This window comes from Geotrypetes seraphini, chromosome 7, assembly GCF_902459505.1.
Source record: "Geotrypetes seraphini chromosome 7, aGeoSer1.1, whole genome shotgun sequence".
Taxonomy (NCBI): domain Eukaryota; kingdom Metazoa; phylum Chordata; class Amphibia; order Gymnophiona; family Dermophiidae; genus Geotrypetes; species Geotrypetes seraphini.
In genome coordinates, this window is record NC_047090.1 from 23,185,585 (window position 1) to 23,204,917 (window position 19,333).

At 43.3% G+C, this 19,333-nt stretch overlaps 1 protein-coding gene across 3 annotated transcripts in view; it reads right to left on the reverse strand.

Annotated features, from left to right (window-relative positions):
* Positions 1-19,333, reverse strand: part of NFYB (nuclear transcription factor Y subunit beta) — a 67,914-nt gene that overhangs the window by 9,146 nt on the left and 39,435 nt on the right. For all 3 annotated transcript variants that reach the window (XM_033951480.1, XM_033951479.1, XM_033951477.1), the window contains exons 5-6: positions 15,002-15,083; positions 10,194-10,273 (exon numbers count right to left, since the gene is read on the reverse strand). In XM_033951480.1, coding sequence (XP_033807371.1) covers positions 10,194-10,273; positions 15,002-15,083 — 162 coding nt within the window. The remainder of the gene's footprint in view (positions 1-10,193; positions 10,274-15,001; positions 15,084-19,333) is intronic.

Genomic DNA, 19,333 nt, shown 5'->3' on the forward strand with positions numbered 1-19,333 from the left:
ACACAGAGGCAGCTTAAGTCATCTTGGGAGTGGGTTAGGGACCCATAGAGAGGAGGACCTATGCCCATAAGCCCCTATAATCACTGCATTGATACATAAACATGTATACTCCCCTATACACCCCCAAAACCCTTTTGTACTGGCATATAAGTGGCTCCTGTAGCTGTAAGGGCTATTGGGGTGGTAGATAAGTGGGTCTAGGGCAGGGGTGCCCAATACGTCGATCGCGATCGACAGGTCGCTCGCTCAAGCGACCCCAATCGCAGAGCGGGTTCCCTTCTTCCCTTCTCTTTTTTCCCCTCCTGACTGGCCTGCTCCTGAATTCTGCTGCTGCCGCCGCTGCTCAACATTTAAAAAAAAAAAAAAAAACGGCTTGGAGAACTTATGAACGTGTGCTTGTACCGGCTTCCCTTCTCTTTCCTCTGAAACCGGAAGTTATGTCCGGGGGGGGGGGGAGAGAAGGGAAGCCGGCACGCACATGTTAGAGCCCCATTCGCGGGCTAAAGCAGGAGACAGGTCAGTGAAGCTTGCAATTTGCTCTTCTTGCTGCCAGGTCCTGCATACTTTCTGTTTCCTCAAAGGCAGGACCCGGCAGCATTTCTCTCAATAGGTCGATCTTGGGCCGATCAGCCTTCCTCTCCCCGACGTCAATTCTGTCATCGGAGAGGAAGTTCTGGCCAGCGGAACTTCCTCTCCGACGGCAAAATTGACGTCAGGGAGAGGAATGCTGGTGGGCCCAAAGCAAGGAGAGCTTGGCTGGCGGCGGGCGGCTTTGGGGGCCTGTTATCCGATGGCCGTGGCAGTGGCTTGGGGGAGGGCAGGGAGGGAGAAAGAGGGCAGGCAGGGAGACAGAAGGAAAGAAGAGAAACAGAGAAACAGAAAAAAAGAAAGGGGGCATGAAGAGAGAAAGAAAGAGAGGGCAGGGAGAGAAGAAGAAAACGTTGGGGGGGGGGAATGAGGTCAGGAGGAGAGGAAGCATACAGGCTAAAAGAAGGGAAGAAAGATTGGATGCACAGTCAGAAGAAGAAAGTGCAACCAGAGACTCATGAAATCATCAGACAAGGTAGGAAAAATTATTTTATTTTAAATTTAGTGATCAAAATGTGTCTGAATTTATATCTGCTCTCTATATTTTACAAAACCACAATAGAGGTTTTTAGCGCAGGGAGCCTATGAGCGTCGAGAACAGCGCTGAGCATTCAGCGCAGCTCCCTGCGCTAAAAACTGCTATTGTGGTTTAGTAAAAAGGGAGGGGGTGGGTATTTGTCTATTTTTGTATGGTTGTTACTGAGGTGACAGTGCATAGAGTCATCTGCTTTGACCTCTTTGAAAAAACCCCGGAATAGGAATGATAATTAACAATTCTATGCGTACAGTGTGCATTATTTTTTTAAAATTTTATTGTTGGTAGATCATTTTGACTTGGTCATTTTAAAAGTAGCTCGCAAGCCCAAAAAGTGTGGGCACCCCTGGTCTAGGGGATTCTGGAGGTGGTTTGGGGAGCTCACCGTGACCTATAAGGGAGCTAGCTGTAGGGAGGAGAAGACATGGCACCCTTTTTGTGAAATTCACAGCAGTGCCCTGTAAGGTACCCCACTATTTAGGTGGTATGTCTGGGTGTGCAGTCCATCACTTTGCAGACCCCTCCCACGTCCAACAGGGCTTGTTTTAGGCATTTTTGACTTGAACGAAAAGTTGGACGGAAATGTGGTATAAAGATGGACGATTTAGCAGCTTGGACGATCAGATCGGCAGGACATATAATTAGATGATTTTTGAAACTAAAAAAATTTTGGACATATTTTTCAACAATGTGTCTTAGGCTGTTTTTTACTTTGGATGACTTGTGAGTTGGACGCAAACGGACTTAGACATCCCTTTCGATTATGCCCCTCCACCTGAATAAAAATATTAAAATTTTGTAAGCTGAAGTTCTCAGAAAGAAAAATAGCTCAGAGTTAGGAAGGGAAAAAAATATGTAGAAATGAACAAAGTTAAAACAAATAAAAAGCTTATGTTAAGAACTTTCAGGGGTGAATTTGTGTTTGGTATATGGTAGCAGCTGCATGGAAATGGAAAAGGTGAGGTATAGTTTTCCCAGAAAAACAGAAAGCTTAGGCCTTCACAGAGAGAACAAAAGAGGATATATGTTCCCCACAGATTAACACACACATGATATGTAATCAACTGTGCCACTGTATTCTAACATATGGTAATTATTACAATGTCAGATACGGTATAAAATGTCTTTGTTTTGAGGAGTTCTTTGGAGAGAAAGAAAAATGGATAACATGCATATCTCTCCCCAGACCTGAAAGCCATTAATAAACATGAATTTGATTGTTAGATAGCTTCCATTTATGATTTATTTTAATTTGCAGAACAGGATCTCTTGCCCAATCATATTGGGAGAGGGAACCCATTCTGACAATTCTTTCTGCCCCTCTGTTCAACTCTCCCAGCCTGGCATGAACATAAGGGAGAGAAATGCTGACAGGAAAGAGTTTTCAAATGGGAGGAAAACCCTCCATCATGGGTTCCTAAAGGAGGTTGGGGAGAAGTTTTTTTTTCCTTTTGAGAAGAATAGTAATTTGGGTGATATTTTAAGCCCAATGTTTTACAACACCCTATGACTTCTGAAAAGTTTCTGCTAAAGGATCATACCACATCAGTAGCGTACCAAGGGGGGAGCGGGGAGGGGGGTCCGCCCCGGGTGCCGCCTTGGGGAGGGTGCACAGCTGGCCCGGTCCCTATCGTGCTCCCACCCTCCCAGCGAAAGCAGCATCGGCGCCATTATCGAAAAAGGTAATGGCGCCAGGCCTTGGAGCACCGAGGCAGACTGCTTCTCCCCCCTCCCAGCCGAACCCCCGCTGACCTTCCTATCTCTCCCCCCCCCAAGTGAACCTTTCCGACCCTCCCAGCGAAAGCATCAAACCTCCCTCCAGTAGCATCGGCTTTCTCCTCCCTCTGCCGCATCACTGATGACATCATCAGTGATGCGGCAGAGGGAGGAGAAAGCCGCGAAGGAGGTTTGCTGCTCTCACTGGGAGAGTCGGAAAGGTTCACGGGGGGGGAGATAGGAGGGTCATCGGGGGTTCGGCTGGGAGGGGGAGAAGCGGTCTGCCTTGGTGCTCCATTACCTACTTCGGGCAGCAGCAGCATTTACAATTCGCTGTTGTTGCCGGCTTCAGGCCTTGTTGCAGGCTTCAGGCCTTGTTCTCTGCCGGGTCCTGCCTACTTCCTGTTTTCATGAAGACAGGACCCGACAGAGAGGAAGGCCTGAAGCGGGCAACAGCAGTGAATTGTGAATGCTGCTGCTGCCCGATGAAGTTCAGGACATTGGGGAAGGAGCAGGGAGAAATCGGCTGCTGGCTTGGAGGTAAGGGTAGGGAAAGAATCGTGGAAGTGGAGAAATTGGCACAATGGCTTTGTGGGGGCTAGGGGGGGGGAGAGAGAAAGAAAGGAAAAAATAAAGAGGGGGGGCCAGGGGGAGAGAGAAAGAAAGAAAAAGGAGGGCCAGGGGGAGAGAGAAATAAAGAGGGAGGCCAGGGGGAGAGAGAAAGAAAGGCAGAAATAAAGAGGGGGGCCAGGGGGAGAGAGAAAGGAAGGCAGAAATAAAGAGGGGGTCAAGGGGGAGAGAAAGAAAGGCAGAAAGAAAGAGGAGGGCCAGGGGGAGAGAGAAATAAAGAGGGAGGCCAGGGGGAGAGAGAAAGAAAGGCAGAAATAAAGAGGGGAGTCAGGGGAAGAGAGAAAGAAAGAAGGGGGGGCAGGAGAAGAAAGAAGAAGGACCAGAAACTCATGAAATCACCAGACAAAAAGGTAGAAAAAATGATTTTATTTTCAACTTAGTGATTAAAATGTGTCCGTTTTGAGAATTTATATCTGCTGTCTATATTTTGCACTATGGCCCCCTTTTACTAAACTGCAATAGCGTTTTTTAGCGCAGGGAGCCTATGAGCGTCGAGAGCAGCGTGGGGCATTCAGCGCAGCTCCCTGCGCTAAAAACCGCTATCGCAGTTTAGTAAAAAGGGAGGGGGAATATTTGTCTATTTTTGTATAGTTGTTACTGAGGTGACATTGCATAAAGTCATTTGCCTTGACCTCTTTGAAAACCCGCGGAATATAAATGATAATTAACATTTTCTCTGCGTACAGCGTGCTTTGTGTTTTTAAAATTTTATTGTTGGTAGATCACAAAGGTAAGGAGGAGGGAGGGAGGGGAGCTGCTGAAAGACATCTAGTAATCCTTGCAGGCTTGACTGTGCAGGGAATTATTTTTGTAAAATCATGTTTTGTTATGTGACTGGCATTATCTAGACTTTAATTTCTATGAATGAATAGAATGAAAATGATATAAAATTACTTGCTTGTTTTTATGTGCATGCGCTGAAGGAAAGTGGAGAGAGAGTGGGCTGAGGATGCTGAAGGGAAATGGGGAAGAGAGTGGGGAGAAGACGCTGATTTATAAATTGACAATTGTACAGAATATTGTTTCTTTTTATACTTTAATATAAACAGTTCAAGGCTTGTATGGATGGAATCAGGTGGTTTGCGGGGATGGGGACCGAGCTTACGGGGATTAGTCCAATAAAATTGTATTTTTTTATTTCTCATCATTTGTTTTATTTTTATTTGTTAATTTGTAAAGTGGTGATTGTTATGTATCAGTTTTTTCAAATTTACATCTACTGTCTTTATATTTTGCACTCTATTAGGGACATGTGTTACTGTTTTTTGTGGTGTTGCATTGTATCCAGGGTCTGGTTTCTTGGCGGTTCAGTTTAACTTTTGTCTACATATTTCTATTTTTAGTTTGTGATTATTCCATATTGCGCAAGGGTGTATCTCTGTTCTGTGTGTATGAAAAGAGCACAGTTTTCAGTTGGCATTGACTACAGGATCAATTGACTGTGCGGGATCTGGCTTGTTTAATTTTACAATGTATGTGTTGGTGTTTTAGTGCTCACTGCAGAGTGTTTAAGATGCAGCCTTTTCCTAGGTACACTCTTGTGGTGCGATATGTGGATTGTTACTAAAAATCATATTTTTCATATAGATGGGGGGGGTGTCAAAAATTGATGAGCCCCGGGTGCCACATACCCTAGGTATGCCACTGTACCACATATACCTCCATTGGAGTTACGAGGGGGGTTCAGTAATTTATCTGGCTCAGTAGAAAACAAGAGAGTTAAAAAAAATTGTTTTATTTTTCAATATAGTTCCCTGATAGCTCCATACACTTCATACACTTTTCCTGCAATGACTAACTCCTTTGAAAATAATTCTTCTGTTTGAACTTCAAACCAGGATGTAACAGCTTCCTTCACATTTTCATCACTTGAAAACTGCTGTTAAGGAGAGATTTCTTCAAAACTCTGAACAGGAAATAATCCAAGGGAGCCAGGTCAAGACTGTAGGGCAGGGGTCTGCAACCTTTAAGACATAAAGAGCCACTTGGACCCATTTTCGAAAAGAAAAAAAAACTTGGAGCCGCAAAACCATTATAAAACAAATCTAACACTGCATATATTGTTTCTTATCTTAATGTTTAGATGCTGATTGGTCCGGCGGCACAGCGGGGCGGGGCCGCCGGACCAATCAGCAAGCAAGGCTTTCATCTGTGTACGTGCTGAGCTCACTGCTCAGCATGGCTATTTCCCGCCGCGACGCCGGACTTGTAAGCTGCATGCCTGCATCGCCAAAATTTAGGTAGGCTGTTTTCATCCCCGTGGGAGTCCCGTGGGCCAGGGGGGGGGGAACCCGCGGGATCCCCGTGATCCCCGTTCCTGTGCAGACCTCTATCACACGTCATCCTCCGCGCCTCCCATTCTTTAGGAGCGCGCCGCAGCCACTGAAAGACTCCGGCCCGCGTGACACACTACCGGAGCCGCGGCAAAGGTGAAAAAGAGCCACATGCGGCTCTGGAGCCGCGGGTTGCCGACCCCCGCTGTAGGGTGTATGGTTCAGCTGCTGAACTAAACTAAACTAAACCTTAGGTTTGTATACCGCGCCATCTCCACAAGCGTAGAGCTCAGATGTTCTCAGATGATAGCCTGTCAGATTGTCATGACATATGCACTGGCACATTGTACTAAAGAAGCAGCATGCCTGATGTGAGTTTTCCTCACCTTTTCTTCTTGACTGACTCCTACAAAGTGATCATTGTGTTGGCATAACTCTCCCCGGTTATGGTTTTCTTGTGTGGCATGAACTCCAGAAGCAAAAATCCTTCATTATCCCAGAAGACAGTTGCCATGACTTTGCCTGCAGATTTTTCTGTCTTGAACTTTTTGGGGGTGGGGGATGACTTGTGCTTCCACTGTATCGATTCCATTTTGGACTCGAGATCTCTGTGATAGAACGAAGTCTCATCTCCAGTCACCAAATGATAAAAAAATTAACTTGGTCTTCACGCAGCATCTCCAAGTTCTCCTGACAGCACTGGAGCTTCGTAGCCTTCTGACATGGTGTCAGAATTCTTGGAACCCATCTTGCCCTAACCTTGAATGTGCCCAACTTTTCATGAATTATTTTCCAAACTGTACCTGCTGAGATGCCCATTTCTTCAGCTATTTGGGAAATCTTATTTCGTCTGACAAAATTAAATCCTCGACTTTCCTTCACATTTCTGTGGAAGTTGCTTCCACAGGCTGTCCAGTGTGAGGGTCATCTTCAATAGACTCTACCCACAAACTGCTTGCTCCAAAATTTTAATTTTTAGGATGATGGAGCAGACCAACCATAAATTGCAGTCATGCATTCATGGATCTCCTTTGGCTTTTTCCCTCCTATCGTGAGAAATTTTTATCACTGAACGGTGTTCCAAATCTAGCAGTTTCTTACTTGATTTGCACAAGGACTCTCCTGACATCCTATCTCTTGGAATGTTAGACTTGCATTGAGTCGCAACTGTACATGAGTAACTTGAGACATGTCATAACATGCACAGACTTGTTTCAACATGCTTGTTACTTTCTTTCATACTCAGGTAGATAAATTATTGAACACCCCTCGTATATATGTTATTCAATATCCTTGCTCCTTGTACGTAGGACAGACATCACATGCTTTAAAAACTCAGCTGTTGAAGCATCACTCAGGTGTTAATACGGGAAGAATGTAGGAACCTTTGGTGCTTCATTGTTAGCAATATGGGCATATCTTTGGATCCCTGAAATGTGCAGTGTTGGAGTGGTGCAAACCACCTGTGAGATGAGGCAACTGGTGCTGTTACCTTTGACAATAAGAACAGCATTGGATATTTTTGTTAGAAAAGTAAGCCTGAATGGGCTGAATGCGCGCACTGAGTGGTCAGCATTCTACTAAGTGATTGGATGATTCTAGCTGCTTGTTTCGTGTTGTCATGGAAGCTGATTGGGGGAGGCCCCTGAAAAGGGGAAGTGCCTTTATGGACACGGAAGCATAAGAATCTTGGTGTCTGTGTGCCTAAACGCCATGTTGACAAAATCAGTTAAGGAAGAATTGAGTGTGGACACTTGGTGAATAAAATACCCCTGAAGCAGCTGTTGCCGAAATGGGAAATCCCCGTCAGCTGTTGTAGAATTCTTCTGTGGGTCCAGATGATGGAGCAGATCCTGGCATTATTGGAAGAATGGATCAATTGTATTTGGAGCACAGCTAAGTTCTGATTTATTCACTATACATTTGATCTTTATGCGATTGATTCATTGTATATAAGACTTCTATATTACTAGACATTCAGGCTCAATCAAAACATTTAAACATCCAAAAACCAGCCTAAGTTGGACGTCCTAATACTCAGGCCCCTCTCAGTGCATCCCAGCCCACCATTATGAAGAGGTAGGCATCCCTCCTGCCAGATTGTCATTGAAGGTATGGGGTTGTATAGGGGATGTCGGGGCTCGATGGGGCCCGGTGGCAGGAGGGAGTGGCATCTCTCCTGCCGAATTTGGTACCAAAGGTACAGGGGTGTGTGGGAGGATGTCAGGAGTGTGTGAGGATGTAAGGGGTCTCTGTGGAGGAGACTGGGGGATCAGTACCTGTAAGGGAAGGAGGGAGAGAGAAATCTCCCTGCAAGTTCAACTGATCCTGGCAGGGGGATACCCCATCAGCTGAGTTGGCAGGAAGCCCTGAAATGGCTCAGCTGATGGGGTTCCCCTGATGTGATCAGCTGATGGCAAGCTGGTCTGATAAGGGTAGGACAATTGGGTACCACATCTGAACAGCTTTCTTTTATGCGTTTTTCATGTGGACATCTTTATATTTGGGAATATCAAAAAGAGATAGATGTACTAAGGGTTAAAATGTCTAGATTTTTTAATTTATTTAAATAAACTAAGTTAGACATATGGCAGTTTTGAGAATGGACATTTTTACTACTGAATTTCTGGACGTCTTTCTCAAAATGTTCAAACTGATGTTCTATCGAAATGCCCCTCATAATGAGATTGGTCTTCTCAGACATTTAAGGAATTTTTGCAACATTCAATAGGTACATGGAGATATTTAAGGAATTTTTGTAATACTCAATAAGTATATGGACTAAGTGGAGATTTTTCAGACCTATGAAGCCAAACTGAGGTCTTTTTCTCTACTTTTTTAATGCTTTGATTTTACTGTTGCAGTTTGATAAATAGTGGAGCTGTAAGAGTGACCAATCCCTATGCACTATGGAAACTAAAGAACATCAAAAAATACTTTGATTCTCTATCTTTTAGATTATTGGTGCAGGCATCGGTTCTATCTATATTGGATTATTGCAATATCATTTATTTGGGTGTACCTAAAAAAATTTTGAGAAAATTGAGAATAGTACAGAACACGGCTGTGCGTCTGATATTTAGACTGAAGAAAAGCAACCATGTTAGTCCCTGCTATATAGACTGCTGCACTGGTTGCCGGTGGAGGCATGAGTAATGTTTAAATTTTCTTGCATTTGCTTTAAGCTGGTTTGGGGATTGGTCCCTACCTATCTTTTGTCTCATTTCGTGCTATACAGCCCTTCGAGGATAATCAGAAATTGTAATTTATTTGCCTATCCAAAAATTACTGACTGTAGATACAAGTCTTTTCTGGATAGGACTTTTATCTTTCAAGCAAGTAAGCAGCAGTCCTGGTTGGGTAAGTATATCAATGGAGCCAGGCTGTCTTATGGCGCATTTCGGAAAGAAATTAAGACTGTATTGTTCGATAAATTCATTTCCTAAATAGAAGTTATATTAATAACAATAATTCTACTCTGACTATTCTTAAGAAATGTTGTACTTTTGCTATTTGTATTTTGAACTTCGCTGATTGTCCAGCTTTCTTCGGTGTAAACCGCCTAAAAATCATCTGATTGTGGCAGTATAGAAAAATAAAGTTATGTTATAAGGTTTATTAAGCATGGTGGTATTTGATAAGATATTAGAGAAGTTGAAAACAGAGTCCTACAGATGAGAAACACACCCATAAAAGTGGAAGCAGAGGAACCAGACCCAGCTGATTTCTATGGCAATAGAACTGTTTATTCAAAGTCATCATCTAATGTGTGCTGTGACTGGGCCACAAGAAAACTTGTCATTCTCTACTTCTATCTGCTGGAGACTGAGAAATGCTTCTGGGCTGCATGGGATACTTATAGGATCACTTACAAGTCAGTAGCTCTTGGTCTTTTATCTGCTGTTAGTGTGTATACCCATGTGTATCGGTTGGAGGGATACTTAGGAAGCAGAGGTTAGACTTGGGAACTGAACAGATCTCCCATATGGTAGTGAGTAGCACTGCTATATAGACTAGCCCCATTTTTTATTCTGGAGTTTTATTCAGATTTGCTGAGGTCTCCAGTTTCAGTCCAGCTGTTAGTTGAAATCTTCACTTATCTTGTGGTCTTTACACTGCAGTATAATTTAACCAATACGTGATGGAAATTATATAAATTAAGTTTTCCACACACACACCCCTCTCCATACTGGTTTGATTGATCTCTTCCTATAAAACTATTTCACAAATTGATCTGTGAGGCCCTTGTCAAAAAAGAAAGACCCCCCCCCCACCAAGCCTCTTCTATGTTTTAGTAGACAAAGGATTATTGATGCCAATGCATTTTGCATTGAGAACTGTTACAGAGGAACATTATTCCACCAAAATGATCATGCACATTTTGCTAGATAGGACTACTGTGGTAGTATTTTACAGTGTATATTATGGCAAGTAATGAAAGAAAACAGCACCTGTTGATATGATGTTGTATAAACCATAACATTCTGTTGCTGTCCATCTGTAGTTATTAAACCTGCTGGCAACTGGGTAGCTAAAGAAAGAAAAGTTTTATTTTAGTCAAGAAAATTAGATAAAAACAATATGATATATTTAACTTATTCATTACATCATATTTTATACACACTATATTTAATTTGTAGGTTTCCTTTCTTCTTATTTCTCAAACAATCCCAGTTTCGATGTGACATTACAGTTTATGTTTAACAAATGGGCATAAAAAATTGAACTATGATAAAAATATCATCTGTCATTTGAGAATTCCTAGCTTACCCCCCCCCCCTTTTAACAAGTGCTAAATGCCCATATGCTCATAGAATTCCTATAAGCATCGCAGCATTTAGTGCCCTGGGCCGCGATAGAAACATCTACCACAGCTTAGTAAAAGGGGAGCTAGTGTTTAAAAGTTTTGTTAATTTTTCATATCTGAGTATGTGCAGGAGGGGCAAAAGGATTATGCTTAGCTTCATGACACCAGATGTCTTGATTTCTACAATTAGCATATTTTTTGCTCCATAAGATGTACCTGACCATAAGATGAACCCTAGATTTAGAGGAGGAAAACAAGAAAAAATCCCATTCTGAACCAAAATTCTCCCTGCCAGGCTCTGCACCTTGTCCGCCCTCCCTGTCAGGCTTTGTACCCTGTCCCCCTTCTGGTGGTCTAGTGGTAGGTAGGGACAGGGCAGGCAGGCAGGTCTAGTGACAGGCAAGGCCCCCCACCCTGAGGCAAGCAAGCAGGCAGGCAGGGCCCCCCAAAGTATATAATCTTTCTTCTCTTCTTCACTATCCATGTGTACCATTTCCTCCCCTTCCATTAAGTATCACATCTCTGTATCTTTATTCCTCCCCTTTCCAGCATTATTCCATGTCCCTGTGTCCCTCCTCCTTCAGCATTTCTTTGCTTTGTCTCTTTCCCTCCCCATGTTAAGCTTTATTTCCTTCCTCCTGTACTCCTCACTCCCCACCTCGAGGCAGGCAGGCAGGCAGGGCCCCCCGTACCCCCTCCGACCTCTCCCCTGTACCTTATAGTTCCTCCGGCACAGCTTGACGGGCCCATTCCTCCATGTCCTGCCCAAACACGAAGGGAATCAGAGGAATGGTGGTGGAGGCAGCTGAGGCCCAGATGTGCCGCCCAGCACTGCCTTGGGGGAAGAGAGGGAAGCGAGTGGGAGGCCGGAACCAGCCGCCGCTGCTGCTGTTAGTGTTGCTGCTCGCTCTCATCAGGGCTGCGCTGCCATGCCAACTCCCAGCGGCTCGATGGCTGCTGCTGCTCGTGCCTGGCCTGCGGGGAGTGTGTGGGAAGCAGGACTTGCTTTCTCCAGTGGCAGAGTAGCGCGCAAGGCTGCCTGCCTGGTCGGCTGATGAGGCTGCCTCCTCTTCCCTTTTGTAGCGGCAGAACGGCGCACAAGGCTGCCTGCCTGGTCCCACGCTACTTCCTCCGAGAATGTAAGCAGCGCGTAACTAGGCAGGCAGCCTTGTGCGCTGCTCTGCCGCTACAGGAGGAAAGAGGAGGTAGCTGCATCAGCCAACCAGGCAGACAGCCTTGTGCGCCGCTCTGCCACTAGAAAGGCAGCCGCATCCAGCGAGAGAGGGCACCAAAATTAAAATAAGGTAATCAAGGGGGGGTTGGGTATTCGCTCCATAGGACGCACCCTTTTTCCACCCACTTTTTTGGGTGGAAAAAGTTTGTCTTATGGAGCAAAAAATACGGTATATTAATCTCAAAACATTTTAATACCAAAGGACACAATGTGTCCATAGAACTCAGATCACCTTAGCAAAAGTATCCATAGCAAAACTGCACCTTAGCAAAAGTGTCCTTTTGCTAAGGTGCACTAATGGATTTAGTGCACACTGATGCAATACAATCCACTATATTCCTATGGGCTGTATGGTATTTAATATGTGCTAATCGTTAGTGGGCGCTAAGGGCCTCTTTTACAAAGCCGTGGTAGTGATTCCCCCACGGCAAAGCCCATTCAATTCCTATGTGCTTCAGTGCATTTGCTGCAGAAGAATTGCTACCATGGCTTTACAAAAGAAGCCCTAAGGCCCTGATTCTATAAAGGGCGCCTAAATCACGCCTAATGCTGAGCGTGACTTAGACGTCCAAACTAAGTGGATAATGAACCATTTAAGAGCCTTAACGAGCGATAATTGGCACTTAGGCATCCAAAGGACGTGGATGTCACTTTGAGATGTGTCCACAATTTTATGGACACCCATGTTTAAAACTCACGCCTAACTCGATAGGCGTGGGCGTGGAATGGGCGAGGCTTCAATACAGACGTCTTTTGATTCATTTACATAATGCTGAGCGACCTAGGGCGTCCATATCATGCCTATATTGTAGGCGAATGAAAACCAAGTCTACTTTTGAGCTTAGTTTGGGCTTCAAATAGATCTGAGTTCTATAGACGGAACTTAGGCATTCTTTGGCAGTCCTTAATGCGATCTGCTAAATAGATCTCTGGGTTTTTCTTTATGCTTTATTAAGCTCAAACTACATTTAATAAGGCACCACATAAACAGGGCACATCAAAACAGATATATTGCATGCAAAACCTTCTATTTTTGTGGACAAACAGCATTGCTAATTGCTAATTAGAGGAAAACGCAGCACATGCTAATTAGAGGAAGCAGAGCACATGAAAAACACAGCTTTAGATTTCTTTCTAAAAAGCTACCCTTGTTTTCTGACTAAACAGTGCTCCAATCAGCTCATTCTTGAAAGCAAAGAAAGCACATGAAAAAAATATATAGATTACATACATAACTTCATTTGCAAAAGCTTAAAAACAGAAAAAACAGATTAGCATGGCTTCTACTTCATTGCAAATGGAGGTGTGCAGCTGCACAATACTGATCTCATTGTGAGATCATCAAGGTGCACCTGCAAGCCACAATTAAAATATGTGCTGGGATTGAACCTATGACCTCTGGAAGATGGGAACAGGGCTTTTACACTTTGAGCCGCAGCAGCTTTCACTAATATATTTCTTCCTCAAATCTGATATGATAGCGTAGGGATCTGCTAAGCTATGATCTCAGGTATTTTCACCTTCACATGGCTAGGATCACTAAGCTCTCATGGTAGGAACCCCCACAACCACAGGGAAGCAGCTGTGGTTCACAAGGTAAAAGCCCTGTGCTCATCTTCCAGAGGTTATGGGTTCAAATCCCAGCACATATTTTAATTCTGGCATTCTACATTGCAGGGGCACCTTGATGATTTGCATGTTTTTGAAAAAAAAAAAAAAAACCAACCAAAAAACACCCGCTGCTTTGTGCCATTTTTTGGGACTTTTTATCTGTTTTGAAAATGAGCCTCATGGATTAGTATATATATATATATATATATATATATATATACACACAGTCAAACCTCAGTTTGCGAGTACTGCGGTTTGCAAGTGTTTTGCAAGACGAGCAAAACACTCCTGCAAACCTTAACTCACAAAACAAGTTTTGACTTGCTAAATGAGCTCTCAGCTATGGTGGCCCAGGAGTGGGTACCTGCCTGTGGGTGCTGCAACCCTTTCAGCATGGTGGCTTGCTTCCTTCGGGGTCCTCGTGCGGCTGCCCTCCCGCTTCGGCTGATGCCTCTGACGTCCATCAGCACCTCTCGGCTTCTGATTCAAGCCGGCCACCATCCTGCAGAAGCATGCATAGGACCTCTCAACTCCCGAGTCAAGCTGGCCGCCGCCCCGACAACATGCGCACCATGTACAAGCACGCATGACGTCCTGCGTACTTGCACGTGGTGCGCGTGTTGTCGGGGCGGCGGCCAGCTTGACTCGGGAGTTGAGAGGGCCTGCGCATGCTTCTGCAGGATGGCGGTTGGCTTGAATCGGAAGCCAGGAGGCGCTGGTGGACGGCAGAGGCATCGGCCGAAGCGGGAGGGCAGCCACACGGGGACCCCGAGGGTAGGAAGCCACCACGCTGAAAGGGCTGCAGCGCCCACAGGTAGGTACCCACCCCTGGGCCACCATAGCAAACTTTGGTTGTAGAATGAATCTTCTGAGTTTCCATTATGGCCTATGGGGAACTTTGCTTTGATATACGAGTGCTTTGGCTTACGAGCATGCTTCTGGAACGAATTATGCGTGTAAACAAAGGTACCACTGTATATACTAATCCATGAGGCTTATGTATATAACATTAAACGTCTGGCCTGTGACATGTGCTGATATACAGAGACCCAGGTTTAATTCCAAGATCTGGTTCCTACTTTTTGGAATAGGAGGTTCTAGAACAGGGGTGGGCAACTCCAGTCCTCGAGGGCTGGAATCCAGTCAGGTTTTCAGGATTTCCCCAATGAATATGCATTGAAAGCAGTGCATGCAAATAGATCTCATGCATGTTCATTGGGGAAATCCTGAAAACCCGACTGGATTACAGCCCTCGAGGACCAGAGTTGCCCACCCCTGCTCTAGAAGCACTCTGAAAGCAGCACTCAGACTTCATAAAAGTTCCAGCCATGTCCTACCCAGGGTACAGGGTACAGGTATACTAGCTTTAGAGGGCAGCTGTGATTTGTGATCATTGCCCAAGAACTATAATAGCTTGTTTACTGAAGAAAATGGGATTCTAAACATTGGGTAACTTGCAGGGAAGAAAAAAAAAATTAAAAATCAACTATCAAATAAAGAAATTGTGATATTACACATTCTACAGTATATAGGATATGTAAGAGTTCAAATACTTTTTTTTTAAATGTAAGGACTCAACTGGTTTATTGTTACCAGTATTCACTTACCAAATGCATCTTCTGTAAGCTCATCACCAAGGCCATCTGCTGTTGTAATGGTACCACCAATTCCTTTCTCCCCTTTCATTGCCTTATAAACAGAAGCACATTATAATCAAGTTATATTAAATATTTTAAGCTCGGATTCAGAAACTTAAAAAAAAAATCTCACTATTTTCAAGGTTTTTTCCCCAGAAGTGCCAAATGATGCAATGACATTAAGGTCATGCTTATTTACAGTAATGATTAAACTGCTGAGATTTTGCAGTCATTGGTATAAACCTGCATCTGGTGATCATTAAACATTTGTAAAGGAGGCGGAGATTGTGTAGAAAATATGTAATTATTGAAAAAGGTCAGATATTATTAAACTCATAGCTTTACTACCAAACAAGGATAAAAAATACCAATAATGTGACATAACATTATACTAAGATATAGATATATATAGTAAAAGAAGTCTGAGAGCTAGAAGTAAGCAAAGAAAAAAATAAAATAAAATATATATATATATATATATATATATATATACACACACACACACACACAGTATAGCACAGTTACTTACCGTAACAGATGTTATCCAGGGACAGCAGGAAGATATTCTCATTGATGGGTGACGTCACCTACGGAGCCCCAGTACGGACACTTCAAGAACTTGAAAAAAGTTCTTGATGCCCGCACCGTGCATGCTCGAGTGCCTTCCCACCCGACGTAGGCACGGGGTCCCTCAGTTAAGATAAGCCAGCTAAGAAGCCAACCCGTGGAGGTGGGTGGGATATGAGAATATCTGCCTGCTGTCCCTGGATAACACCTGTTACGCTAAGTAACTGTGCTTTATCCCAGGACAAGCAGGCAGCATATTCTCATTGATAGGTGACCTCCAAGCTAACAGAGAAGGGATGGTGGGAGAGTTGGCCAAAGAAAATACAATTGGAAAACATAATGGCTGAAGTGCCCCATCCTGTCTGGTGAAAAAGACCAGACAATAGTGAGAAGTGAAGGAATGAACTGAGGACCAGGTGGCAGCTGTACAGAATTCCTCAGTAATGTAACTATAAGGAAAACAGCAAAAGCTGCCAGAATTTGAATTTAGGGACTGGGACACGATATCCCCGTGCCAGGCCAGTCAGAGGAAAGGAGAACGAAAGGGAGGCAATCAGCCAAGAAAAAATTGTTCCCATGAATATAGGATATCCAAACTGAATTGAATCAAAAGAAAAGGTTGGGATAAAATCACTGCGGCTCTGACCTGAGTAACAAGGAGGAGAAAAAAACGCTTATAGGACAAAACATATAAAGCCAGGAGCCTTGTAGGAAAAACGAGGTGCAAGAAACAACACAGAGAGAAGAACTGACTGAGCAAAATGAAAATAGTATAAGATACTGTGGACATGAAAACAGAAACACCTTGGCTGATAAGGAGGAAGCTGCTAGCAGGGCATGAAACTCACCGATCCTCCTGGAAGAGGTGAGAGACAGAAGGAAAAAACATTTTCCAGATAATACACTCAAGTGGAGCTGATGCCATTGTTATAAATGGTTTCCATGCACAAATACCGTGTTATGGGAATTGTGCTGTTATCTGGACTACACTTACTTTTTACACTATTCATTAAAGGAAGCCTCAGCCCCACCACTCCACCGCAAAATTATTATTTTATTGCGAGAAGATTTGTGTGGCTCTTCATCATTGGCCGTCCTTGTTATATAGTATTCTAAGGTGTTTTGTTTATATTTCCCATTCACAAAAGTGCTTCAATAAATAATTCAATAAATAGTGCTAAATGTTTCTATTTTGTAATGGTACTTAGCTTGCGTTATCCAACTTGAACACAGCCAAAAGCTCAGGAGTCTGACCCCACAGCTTTTGGCTGTGTTCAAGTTGGATAACGCAAGCTAAGTACCATTACAAAATAGAAACATTTAGCACTATTTATTGAATTATTTATTGAAGCACTTTTGTGAATGGAAAATATAAACAAAACACCTTAGAATACTATATAACAAGGACGGCCAATGATGAAGAGCCACACAAATCTTCTCGCAATAAAATAATAATTTTGCGGTGGAGTGGTGGGGCTGAGGCTTCCTTTAATGAATAGTGGAAAAAGTAAGTGTAGTCCAGATAGCAGCACAATTCCCATAACACGGTATTTGTGCATGGAAACTTATACTAACATACATCATTCTGGACATTTATATATATATAAAAGGTTATGGGCCCATAGTTCACATTGTTATAAATGGTAGCATCAACAAGCAGGAAGAACCACAGGAATAGTCCAGATGACACATGAAAAACCCCTGTCATGATACTGGGAACTAAAGGAGAAACCTGAAAGAGGGCGCCCCTCGACAGATCAAGGGAAAAAATGCAATAGCATTAAAAAGAAGTCTGAGAGCTAGAAGTAAGCAAAGACAAAATACCACCGGTTAAGAAGGTGGAAACAGGCAGAGAAAAAAAGACACCAGGAAAGAAAACGAAACCACTGTTGATATCAACAAGGGCGAATGGCTGGTGCCCTGGCAGAAATCAACAAATAGGCTGAGAAAGATGTAAATGAAACGGACACAACCCAAAGAAAAAAAACAATGAAGATGGGAAGAAATCAAAGATTCCTGAGTCGGAGTGAACCGAGCAGGAAAATGAGGAGAAGAAAGGGCTCCCTAAAATTTGAGTGGACGAAGAAGGGAGAACCCATGTTGACTGGGTCACCATGCATCATGGTGGTAACAGCTCTCGTGAGCTTGATAAAAAAGCTCAACAGGAGAAGAAGTGAAGGGAATGCATATAAAAATATGCTCGCCCCAATCCAGGAGAAAAAGAACTGTTGAAATTGGTTGCTAGGAAATTCAGCTCCCCATGAAAAGCAGCAAGAGGAGATGACCAATCACCTTCAAGGTCACAAAAACAGGTCCTGACATAACAGGAGAGAGCCCTAGACTCCTTGCTTAAGTACATGCAATGTAAAACCCCTGAATTGGCTGTGCAAGGAAGGAGGACTTGAGGACAGAGTAGATGATGAAAATCATGAGGTTCTAAAATATCATAAGAAAAAAATAGGAAAAAAACCGGGAAAAATCCAATGTCTGGCAGTCGAAAGACTATGAGGCTGTAGAATGCCCATATAAACCCCCCAGACAGAAAATAGATGCAGCAAGCATGAAGACCATGCAAGGAGGTAACCAATAAAAAGGGAACCTCCTTTAGAAACTAGAGGAGATCAAAGATGTATAAGCTTTGAGAGACAAGCCCTACCACTGGAAAACAAGGACTACTAAGGAGTACAAGAATGTAGTCCGACCTGTGGCATAACAGAAACAGGAGAATGCCTGTTGCTCAAAGAAACAACATGTGGAAGATAGAAACAATATGAAAAAGAAACACTTTCAGAAGAGTGGAGTCAAAAAGTACCTCAAAGAAACACAGACAGGAAAACGGGTACAGAAAATGAAACGGTAAAGAAAAAGAGATGGGTTAGAAAAACGCCTTAACCATCTCTCAGGGAAAAAAACAACTATGTAAAAAAACGGATGTTCAGGAAATGGAAAAACAAGAAGGCCCGTAATCGAATAGATGTGGCCAGCACAAGTAGACACCCCCTGAATCTGGGAGGAAACAAACCAAAATTGGGAAGGAGAACGGCGGAAGAACACAGCTCGAAAGCCGTATGAATTGGAGCCTGTAGCAGCTGCCTGGAAAATCAGGAAGCAGAGCCATGAGGTCTGAGATCCAGAAAAAACACCATCAGCCAGTGGCCTTGACAATCAAGAGAAAGACCAGTAAACGAAGAGAACCCTGCAAGGGGAATTAGCAGGAGAAAAACAGGAAAGACTGCCTAAGATCCCACGTAGACTCTCAAAAGAAAACAGTCTGAGAACATTAAAGATGAAAGGGACCTTACTTCTTTTAAAAAATCCTTAAAAACGTATCTTTTTAAAGATGCTTTTAATATTTAAATTTTTAGACATGACTTAACACTCCAGGTTTTTAATTCTCTCCCCTCCTTTATGTTCTGCCCTTCTTTATTTATTCCCTCTAAGAAAGAATTGTAACTTTTCCCTCCTTTCCACCCCAATTCATGTTTGTTTTATTAGTAAGTCTCACGTAACTTAGTTAGTTTTATGTAACCTAGTTTCTTTTTAGAAGTTTGTACATCGCTTAGCAAATTAAATAAGCGAGTCATCAAATAATAATAAAACTTGAAACTTGAACAGGGTGAAAAGATTACGTGGATAAAGCCTCCACATGAAGAGAAACTCAGAAGGCTAGGCTCATAGGAGTACATGAAAACCGCTAAGACAGCTACCGTGAAAGTGAAAACTGGTACACTAGGT